This window comes from Cryptomeria japonica, chromosome 7 (assembly GCF_030272615.1).
Source record: "Cryptomeria japonica chromosome 7, Sugi_1.0, whole genome shotgun sequence".
In the NCBI taxonomy this organism is placed as follows: Eukaryota; Viridiplantae; Streptophyta; class Pinopsida; order Cupressales; family Cupressaceae; genus Cryptomeria; species Cryptomeria japonica.
In genome coordinates this window covers 695,631,441-695,643,066 of record NC_081411.1, presented here as the reverse complement: position 1 = coordinate 695,643,066, position 11,626 = coordinate 695,631,441, and the positions used below count along the sequence as shown (strand labels likewise).

Below are 11,626 nucleotides of genomic sequence, written 5' to 3'. Positions count from 1 at the left end.
AAAATAGTGTCACATCTATTTCCACAAAAACAAGTGGCTTGAAAAAGCCACCCTAAAATTCTAAATAGGATTACAACCCAAAATAGAAAACATCAACTTGATATTGGGAGGTCACTAAGTGGGGAAAACAATAATGGCTAGAGGAGAAGGTGGGTACTCATAATTCAACAAGTAATTTATACCATCAACAAGTTCTAATGTGCCTATATGGAGGACCCATTCTTGGTTACCATCTTTTTCATTATCTCTATGTTTATCTTGAAGAATTTGGTAAAAAAATATTTAAAAAGGTATGGAGTGAATTGAATAACAAATATTCTATGATGAAGGCTAAACATGATGAATTATACCTCTGCCTATACTACTTGCCTAAACATAATCATATTTGAAAAATGTGGACTGAATTGAAAATAATATATTTATCATGTTTAGATAAATATATTCCCACATACTACTTGCCTAAAGCTTAAAAAATCTAAGAATAACATCATGCCTACAAACGATGTAGACATCCAGCCTTATCCAACACATGCAAAAGTGAAACAAGTGGACAAATGAGAAAAAAACAAAAGGCTATACAATATAAGAGACAAACCAACCCATGTGATGTAGACATGGGATGGTATCTAACACATAATAAAGCAAAATGAGTGAGCAAACAGGAAGATTTGACACATGATCACATGAAACGAGTGGATGAATGAGAAAGAAAACAAAAGATTGTACAATATACTAAAAAATTGATGTAGACATACAACTATATTTAACACATGATAAAGTGAAATGAGTGGATGAATAAGAAAGGAAAAAAAAACAAATAGAAGTGGTCCAACCATTGAATAGAATAAAATTGGACATTAGACAGGGAAAATTAAATAATTGATTAGGAATTGATGAGGATTGAACACTCATCTTTTCTAAGAGAAAATTGTATTACACATTTTATTTATTATTAGAATAAGTAAAATAAATATTAACAATTAAATTTTAATTAATTAAAATAAATAAATGTTTACGATTTTTATTATATTGATGAAATAGTTTGGGACTGTAATATTTTTTGAGATAACAGTTTCGAATTTTCTCTTAAGTTTTCTGAAAATATTCATAATTTTCACAGAAAATGTGATGTTTTATCACAGTTAAATAATAGTATTATTATTGGGTAATTTTTTTAATTTATTTTTTGTTTCATAAGTTAATGCGTCTTGACTAATTTATAGAAAGAAAATAAAAGGAAGTTGTTCGATTAAATCTGAGATGAGGTCTCCTTGCCGTTCAAAAGAGCCCCAGAGAAGGGTATGGACTGTCGAGGAAGATTTCACTTTATTTAAATACATAAAAACCCACGGTGATGGTGCATGGGATTATGTGCCCAACAAAACAGGTAATGTTATTGTTCATTTTCATTTTATTTCTGAATGCTGATTATTACAACGTTTGTAGTGAATGTTGTTCAGTAATGATTGTCATATTTCTGCAATTCTTATAATACATTATGAAAAATGATTAAAAGTATTGTTATTCTTATAAACTGCAAAAATTCCATATATTTCAGTTAATAAATTAAAACAAAATTGGGTTGTAACACTACGAGTGGCTCTGTACAGTGAAAGAAATCACGGTCAAAATGTTTAAATCTGGATTTTCTTCATATGTTAATGTATTTCAAAATAGATTTGATCTGTCAATATGTTAAGGTTTTGAGATTTCTGCAGTTCAGTGTGAATGACAAAACATATTTCTGATTAAAATCTGTGTAAGAGGTTTCTAATGAGATTTTTTAATGCATTTCTCAGCACAATAAATGTATTTAACTGTACTTAATCTGTATTGTTCTAGCTTCATTCAATATAGAAAATAAATTGATGAATGGAGAAAAGCATTGATCTGGATTTGCAGGGTTAAAACGGAGTGGAAAGAGCTGCAGATTGAGATGGGTGAATTATCTTCGTCCTGATATTAAACGTGGAAATATTTCCGCAGAGGAAGATGACCTCATTATTAAAATGTATCGTCTGCTTGGCAATAGGTACCTATAAAATCAGCCTTTTATCATACATGCAAAAGTTAGATATAGTGCTTATAAAGAAATAAGATATTCGTTGTATTAATATATTAAATACTCAGATAAGGAACACAATCTATAACAAACAATAAAAAGGGGAATGTGTATGTTTATGGATGCAAAAAGATAATAAAATCAAATTATCAAATCATATAAGAATTCCTTAAAGTTAGAATCTTTTTTTAAAAAATTAAAAAATTACTTTATTTAATGTAAAATCATTATCTCTTTCACTATTTATGCACTACATAAACCCACTTTATGCATTATCGCTTCCATTATTTGGGACTGTTTTGCTTCAATCAAGGCCATACCTTATACATTACATATACCCACTTTATGCATTATCGCTTCCACTATTTGGGACTGTTTTGCTTCAATCAAGGACATACCTTACACATTACATATACCCACTTTATGCATTCCAGTATACTATAATTTCATTCATTAAAGTTTTAAATGAACAATCAATATTTAAAATAGTATATGTTGATAATCTTAAAAAAAAAACATTTCATTAAGAAATGTTTAATGGAATTTCTTTCATTAAAGATAGTAATAAAATATTTTAATTAAATCTTATTTTATTTAATGATCAACAATCAATAGTCTTGTTTTATCTTATTTTCTTTTTTCTAATCTTGAAGATTGCTCAAGGACTCATCAGAAGGTCCTTGGACTTTGGCTATAAAATTAGTTTCTGGGTTTTAATCCAATGAATAATGATTCCATTGAGTTTTTTATTTAGATTTGATTATCATGGTCAATTGTTTTGGACAATGCTTTGTTTTTAATTCTGTTATTGAATTCCAGAAACATTTATAGTTTGTTAGATTTTATGCACTTGTGAAAAAAACACAGTGCTCCTTAATCAGGTACTGCTAGTTGCTCGAATAATTGAATCATGGTACTGCTAGTTGCTCGAATAATTAATCAATGTTGGGACGTGAACCCCAACAGTCATGACCATTCATTTTCTGGAGACTTTTCGCTTGAAGGCTTTATATGATTATATAAATCCATGAATACAGTCCATGCTTGGTGTGTTGTATTTGTATTATTAATTAATTCGCTGTGTTTCTGATGGAAGTAACCACTTAATGGTGAACCAAGTTAAAACTTGTGTTATGTGTCTATGTTGTTTTCTGTTTGGAATTCTTAAATATGTTTTCTATCTCGTTTATAATTAATAATTAACACCATTTTGTTTAGAGCGAAAAAAGAATAAATAACAATATAATATTATTATTCTTAGTTTATATGTTAATCCTAGAACAGAAAAGTATCGTATCGTCCTCTTCTGTCTATATATCAAATTCAGAAGTTACCGACATAGTTTCTTGATGATTTCCTGTGATGAATGACAGATGGTCACTGATAGCAAAACATCTTCCTGGGAGAACAGACAATGAAATAAAAAACTACTGGAATGCTCATCTCCGCAAGAGGGTTGCAAAATCTCACAATTCTAATAAAAGTGATTCTTCTTCTACTTGTATTGAAGACAATTGTATAACAAAAGATGAAGCCACAGAAACAACAGCATTGACGACAAGTCCCGGAACCTTAATATCAGATGGCTGTAATAGTTCAGTCCACATAAAGGAGAAGGAAGATCATGTGGACTTGAACTTTTGTTTTAGTGATGATCTGAATGCCTTGACTGAAACCAAATATTTGGATGAAATCGGTTCCTTTGAAAGTCTTGTAGAACTGGGAAATAGTGTTGAGAACAATGTAGAAGTAGAGACGAGTTTTGCAGTCGAAGTGCTTTATAGCCATGATCAATTAGAATTACAATGTTCGCTGAAATCAAAACTAGAGTCAAAACTAGAGTTATTAAGAGAAATCTTAGAATTGGAAGAGGAATGATATTATTCTTGTGTTCCAGTGTTTATTTGGAGTACATAATTTGGCTGTGATGTACCACACAACTCCAAACTCCGTATAATTATAGTATTAAGTATCTATCTCAGTTTCATATGAATAATAAGCTATCATTCTAATATTTATTGACTGAGTTTTATTTGTTATTAATTTCCACTGCTGGTTGAACAATTAGCTGATTTTTATACATTTTTATTAGTTTTTAAAAATAATTTCACAGAGTTAGTTTTTGTTGAACAATTTGAATGATTATTACCTCCGCAGACACCAAATAAAAATAAAAAAGTGAAAACTAATAAAAAAATAAACCCTTCTTTGAATGCCTAAACTGCTCAATAAAGAAGGGCAACAATAAATAAAGCCCAAAGACAATAAATATTCCAATGATGGTTGACACGCACAACCCTTCCTTATTAAGCATAGTCAAGCTGGGAATGACGCAGTTTGTTGCATAGTCAACCTGGTATGTTTTAAAAAGTAGTAATTAAAAATCCTATTCGTTCACATCTTCGGGCGAAACATTTTTTAAAGCCTTTAATTTATTTATTGATATTAATGTTTTTTCTACTATACAGCATATTCAAATTCCGTATAAAGCAATGATGATCATTTTTTTTGAAGTTTATGGTTCTGTTTTTATTAATATTTTGACAATAAAAAGGTAAAACTTTATTGAAAACAATTACCAAGTCAAATCCCGCCTAAGCACCCAGAAAAGCTTATCCCCCTCTTTGTTAGTGCATAACTTATGTTTGCTTCGTGATTTACGGTGAGAGCTCAGTTTGCACCATAATCACAACAAAGCTTGCATGTTTTGCATATAAGCTAACAAACAGCGAACTACGAGATTATCTGTGACCTTCGTCTCTTCCACTGCCAGCGGTTGCCTCTGTTTCCACTGTAAATCCTGTGATCATAGGGTGGCTCTTTTTTATAAATCATGCATTGAGAAGATTGTAAACAACAATGAATTAATTTAGTTTTCATTCATATGCAGATTCATTTTTCTGCTTTGTTCTTTGCTCTGTTTTCTAAGTTTTGTTTCTTCTTTCTAGCTAGATCTATATTCTGCAATGCAGAAAATTTAACACTCTTCAGGTAATGCCTGCCCTACCCACTCTCATAAGCCTAGCAAGTCTAGCCCATCGAACACCCAGAATAGAGATTCTCATTGTCCCTCCAAATCTGTGCAAATCAGTAATAAACTGGACAGAGACTCCATTTCCCTAAACAAAGTAGCCCTAAATGAATTGCTCGAATTCACCAACGCCCTGAAAGCTAACATAGTTGAGCAAATAGAAATTGTGGATCATTGCTTGGAAGGAATAGCCATTGAAGGACAATCGAACTCCCCCATAGCCATTGACACCCCTGATGGACTGAGACACGCTGTGGATAATCTCGATAAGCTTCACAAAGTCGTAAACCTGAATGGGCAAATCGGTTTGATAGATCAGGAGAAGGAACCTCTGGAACTTTGTCCTGATTCTTCTCTGGACATAGGTCCGCTGGGACATTCCCAAAACATGGTAGGTAGGACTAAACCGGATTGTGGATCCTCCCAAAAAAGGCGAGGGAGAAGGACTAACTCAGAACTCTGGCTCAAGGCAGTGGAGGCTGGGGATCAAACTAAAATCACAGATGCTTTCAATGCAGGGAGGGGGAAGTACCTTCCCACCTCGCCATGAAAATGATAACGTGGAATGTATATCTAATGTTAGAGCTGAGATAATCATGATTCAAGAAACCAAGCTAGATAATGTGGGGGGGGATCATTTCGGGAAGAGTTTAGGATATCTCAATTAGATGGGGGTTCCAGCAGAAGGCGCATCTGGGGTCTAGGAATTATCTTGGATCCAAGGCGCATAACATTAGCTACTTTGGAAACAAACAGATTTTGGATGAGTTTAGCACTGAGAAGTGTCAGCAGTAACATAGACTATGTCTTAATCAATGTCTATGGTCCTACTCCTACTAATCTAGAGTGTAGAGTTTGGGAGGAGATAACAACCTTTCTTAACAATCACAAGGATGAGAAGTTTCTAATCGGAGGAGATTTTAATGCCATCATTAGACTCTCTGATAAAAAAGGAGGATGCACTCGAGAACCTCAATCCCTCATCGACTTTAGGAACTGGTCCTATCAGATTAACCTAATGGATATCCCCACAGACAATGGAGTGTTTACATGGACTAACAGATGATCTTAGTTTAGTAGGATAGCAGAAAGACGCAACATATTTTTCTTTAAAGGAAGTTTAGGTAATAGCATTTTGAAAGCATCCATTCTTCTTACATCAGGATCGGGCCACTTTCTGGTGCAACTTACAATCACAAAAGATCATAAACCTTTAAAATGCCCTCTTAAATTCGAGCTCATGTGGTTGAAGGAAGAAAACCTCATAAATACAATTGAAAGCTGGTGGAACTCCTTTAAGGTTACAAGATCACAACTTTTCTGTTTTGTTTCTAAGATGAGATAAGTTAAACAATCCCTCCTCTCTTGGAATCGTGAGAAATTTGGCAATATTTTTTAGACCAAAAACCAATTTGAATTAGACTTAACCAGATTAAATGAGTTAGTCATAATCAAGGGATGGATCAAGATCATTACAACAAAGAAAGAGAGTTAATGAAAAAATATGAAGATATATTAACAAAGGAAGAAATTTTCTGGAAACAAAAATCTAGAGAAACTTGGCTAGCTGAAGGGGATAGGAATACTAGATTTTTCCATGCAAGTGTGAAAGCCAGGACTAGAGTCAACAAGATTACTAGAATTAGAGATGAATATGGGAATATAACAGAGAATTATGAAGATATAGCTAAGGTAGCTGTTAACTTCCTTCAACAATTATTAAATGATGATTCCTCAAATTTAGTAGCGCAAGAAAGTTTCTTGCAAAACATTCCTAGGGTATTAACTGAAGAGCATAATCATATGTTGAACAAACCCTTCTCCTTGGAAGAGGTTAGAGAACTTGTTAAAGCACTACACGTAGAAAAGGCCCCTGGGCTGGACGGATTCCACATGGCCTTTTTCCATTCATGTTGGCATTTCCTTGGAAATGATTTGGTAGAAGTCCTAGAAAATGCTAGGAAATCGGGAAGGATCCTCAGAGAGATTAATAACACCTTTGTAGCTCTCATCCCCAAATCTGAGGTTGTGGAAAGAATGGAAGAGTATAGGCCTATTGCTTTGTGCAACACGATCTATAAACTTTTAACCAAAACTTTAGCTAAAAGGATGAAAATTTTACTCCCCTTAATAATCTTAGAAGAACAAATGGGCTTTGTGCCTAGTAGATCCATTTTTGATGGAATTATCATCGCACATGAGGCAATTCACTCCTCTCAAAAGAACCTCCACCCGTCAATTCTCATCAAGCTGGATATAAGAAAAGCATATGACAGAGTGGACTAGAGATTTCTCTGCAGATGCATGGCAGCCTTCGGATTCAACAATAGTTGGATAAATTTGATATTTGAATGCATATCAACCCCACGTTTTTCCATCCTTGTGAACGGAACACCCCATGGTTTCTTTAACAATTCTCGAGGCCTGAGACAAGGGGACCCAATCTCCCCTTTTCTCTATATAATTATGGTAGATGTCTTAGTTAGAACTATACAGAATTCCCAAGAGCTAGGAAATCTAGCAGGCATCAACATTACTAGAGACATTGATCCTGTACCCCCCTATCTAGAGTCTCATTCAAAATGATTCTTTGAAAATGAAATTGGAAGCTACCTATGGGAAATGTGTCTGTTGAATTTCCTCTTTCTGATCCAGCTTTGGGATGGCAATGGAAATCCTTGGTTTCCTCCCCCAATAACCAGAGGGACTATGCCTAGCTTCTTTCCATTCTATCCACAAGGAATTTAACCTTCAATTCCAACCAAGATAACATAATTTGGGTGGGATCTCCCAATGGGGAATATAATGTAAAGTGGTGGCATTCAATAGCTCACAAGCTAAAAAATAGACAGCTCTCTTCTCTACCCCTGAAACTTTGTTGGCATAAATCTTGCTCTCTGAAAGCAGGAACATTCATTTGGATAGCCTTGCAACATAGGATCCTTACATCTGATTGGTTTAGGAAATGGGGGTATGAAAGTCATTCTAGATGTACACTTTGTTGCAAGGAGGAGGAAGATGTTGATCACTTACTCCTCAGCTGTGAGTTCACATTCTCCTGTTGGCAGTGACTCTTTCATAAGCTCAACTGGAGCACAGTTTGTGAGAATGATCTCCTATCATTCCTTCAGAGTTGGCCCACCTCCCTCAATTATGAGCATTATAGACATATATGGATTATCTCCCCCTCTATTCTCCTCTGGGAGGTTTGGAAGGAAAGAAACATAAGGATATTCAAAGACAAGTCTCTAAGTCTCTCAGCACTTATAGTCAAAATAGAAGCATCCATTGTTGAGGTGGCCAACAATCACATTAGAAACTCTCCCATTAGGAATACTAGGTTCTCCTTTAGGGATGAATGCTTCAAGAAACTATGGAAGGGTCTCATTCTCCCCCTGCATTATGGTCAGGGTGGGAACACAAATTGCAAGGCTAGGGAACAGTGTCGATGGACACCCCCTAGAAGGATGGTTTAAACTTAACTTCGATGGTTCTTCTCGGGGCAACCCTAGTCCGGTAGGGATCGGATGTGTCATTCACTCATCAGATGGGAAAGAGCAAGCAACTTTAGCCAAACCACTAGGCGTAGCTACTAACAATGTGACAGAGGCCACCGCTGCAGTAGAAGGTTTACTCTTAAGCCATCAGTTAGGTATTAAAAAATTAGAAATAGAAGGGGACTCGACGAATATTATCAACGCCTTAAGATTAGTACAAACTCATAATTGGAAAATTAATAACTTGGTTAGAAGATCAAGAGATCTGATATCTTATTTTAGCAATGTCATCATTAATCATATATATAGGGAAGGCAATAGTAGAGCCGATGAAATAGCCAACATGGGGGTTGATGGCAGAGACTTTGTGAGTAAGGGCATTGGGTAAATCCTCCTACCTATAGCCCTCCTTCCCTAAGTTTCCAACCAATTTTCATAGGCTCATCATCTTTATCTCTATTAGTCTAGCTGATAGATACTGCCCCAGGTCATCAATACTTCATCTATTCACTAACTTGCATACTCATACATAAGAACATTTACACATTCATGCTATCATAGATTATCTTCTATAATTTTATGTAGAGTGTGACATATTTGTTAATGCTGATGGTTGAGTGATAGGGTGGTTGAGTGATAGGGAGCTGAGGTATAGGGTAGGGAGCTGGTCTGATTGGACACATTTTCTCAACAGAACTTGGTTTTTGGGATCATTTCATTACTCCTCTACCCTTATTTTCAAACCATATAGATCCCCACCTCCTCATGAAAGATAGTTCTCATCTTTTTATTATTATTTACTTATATGATAATATATAGACATACATATATATTTATAAACAAATAAATATACATGCATAGATATATATCTTCGAATAAGTACATAATCTTCTCTTGTCCACTAACTTCCAATAAGTACATAATCTTCTCTTGTCTACTAACTTCCTTTCCTTCTTACATATAGGAACTTATGCACAATTTTACATTTTCTATACTGGCACTCCCACCTGGACAATTTCATGGGCTCTCTACGGTGGGTGTTTAAATTCAGACTATGGATCAACTTTTTTTTGTCTGGTGTTTAGATTATTATTACTTATATATTCAGAGTATGTATATATATATATATATATATATATAATTATAAGTGTATATATATATTTATATATAGTTAGTTATAGATACATAGATATACTCACCTACACTCTCTTTATACATTTTTATTCCCTCTTTCTGTCGTCGACGTTTTGGTTTCTCTTCAGCCTCTCTTCTCTCTCTCCATTTCAGCTGCTTCTTCTCCTTCTCCGCCTCCCTGTGGTTCTCCGTTTCCGTTTAATTTTTCTCCCGTTTTCTCTTCCATGTCGTTGGTGTGTCTTATGCCCTATTCGGATCATGTTCTCCCATAGCTCAGCTTGAGGGGACCCACGGCTGTAACGGCCCTGGCTCGGGCTAGATATTTATTTTCCTAGTCTTTTCCATCGTTTGTGTTAACTGGCTGATGTTGCAGGAATTTTAATTTGGTCAGCTATTTGATTAGAAACCACAGATTACTGTGATCAGGTCTGGGCACTCTTAACTTTAATGTCTTATGTATTCGCCTCTCAGGTATTTCAGGCAGTAATCTTGCAATATACATTGACTGGTTTGATATTCTAGTCAATTACTCTTTTAGTTTAACTCGACTTTATAGATGAATTTTCAGTGGTTTTGCAGGTTCCCCAGGCAACTGAGAAATTTTATTCATTCTGATCCCTCTTCCCACTGATCTGAAATTAAGGCTTACAAATAAAATTGGGCTTAATTTGAATTACAGATTTTTCCCAATCGCAAACAGAATTACTACGTGGTTATGTTTTTTAACCATTGAAATTACAAAAGCTAAGCTCAATTAATCTTTTGCACAACTTAATAATGTTAAACAATAACTTAAAGAAGAAATTGAAAATCAATCGAATAAAAGAGAATTAGTAGATAGAAGAGAGATCACGAGCTTGATAACGGAGTTCACTCAATATGAGCTACGTCTCTGGGTCCGCTTCTCAATGTAGGACCGCTTTATTAATGACGCCAAGCATAAACCACCTTATTACATCATCCAAGCTTCAAACTTGCAACATCTCTCACAGTCTCCACACGCACCAAAAGACACTCACATACTCTTCTTCACGGGCTAGGCTTCAATTACCTCTTAACCCAATTGCACTGGAGAGTATTACAATTTAACAAATGTTTTTGTGCTTACAAAAATCAGGAAGACTCTTGTTCTCCAATTTCTTTTCAAGAGAAATTCTAAATTCTTCTCACAATGAAAAATTGATTGCCTTTATGAGACAAACACTCCCAGTTATATACAATTTCATATGCTAACATGGGGTTAAAACAATAATATTTTACAAATATTCCATACACCCTAATTCAAGCCTTATAATCTTTTAATAATGGCTTAAAATATTATAACATGGGCTCTCCTTAATTTCGGGTTTGTATGGTTTAATTATTGTTTTGATCTTGTGTAAATGAAGGGGCTCGGGCCCTACCTCCAAGGACTGCCTTTGTTTCCAAACAAAATTTGTTTTAAGGCTATGCGGAAGCACCAGCTATGAGGCATGAACAGTAAGCGGAGGGTTGGTGGTTTGAACTGCCACCTCCTTAATATAGGCTTCATTACTTTCAATAGAAACTTAGCCCCTATCATGTCCAAGGAATCTGCTTGCTCTTAGTGATGCAGAGAAAAAGTAGAGAGGGGGAGGTCAAGTCTTCTAGATCCTCCCAGATCATTCCTCCCAATTGAGAAGCTTTTGGACCACCAAAAGGTCTACTTTTACATAGAATTTAAGTGAGGGCATTGTTGCCTCACTTGCCCAGTATCATTTGTCCACCCTACTGGAATTCCAAACATCTGACTCATCACAAATAAGATGAAAAATGAGATAACTTTACTGATACAATCAACTATAATTTCACCAATATTCATTGTCGCATCCACCATCCACATAGAACTAACTAGCAGAATAGCAAACAAGACTGAATAAAATG

General features: G+C 34.9%; 1 protein-coding gene across 1 annotated transcript; it reads left to right on the top strand.

Annotated features, from left to right (window-relative positions):
* Positions 1-1,260: 1,260 nt before the first annotated feature.
* LOC131033056 (transcription factor WER) lies at positions 1,261-3,940 on the top strand. Its single transcript, XM_057964178.2, has 3 exons — positions 1,261-1,387; positions 1,903-2,032; positions 3,436-3,940. The coding sequence occupies exons 1-3, from the start codon at positions 1,261-1,263 to the stop codon at positions 3,938-3,940; spliced, it is 762 nt and encodes a 253-aa protein (XP_057820161.2).
* Positions 3,941-11,626: the final 7,686 nt, after the last annotated feature.

Bases quoted from the DNA above. Each gene is read 5' to 3' on its own strand.
- LOC131033056 (XM_057964178.2), top strand. From the start codon at position 1,261: ATGAGGTCTCCTTGCCGTTCAAAAGAGCCCCAGAGAAGGGTATGGACT. The intron at 1,388-1,902 runs GTAATGTTATTG...CTGGATTTGCAG, and splicing joins TTATGTGCCCAACAAAACAG to GGTTAAAACGGAGTGGAAAG. The intron at 2,033-3,435 runs GTACCTATAAAA...GATGAATGACAG, and splicing joins TATCGTCTGCTTGGCAATAG to ATGGTCACTGATAGCAAAAC.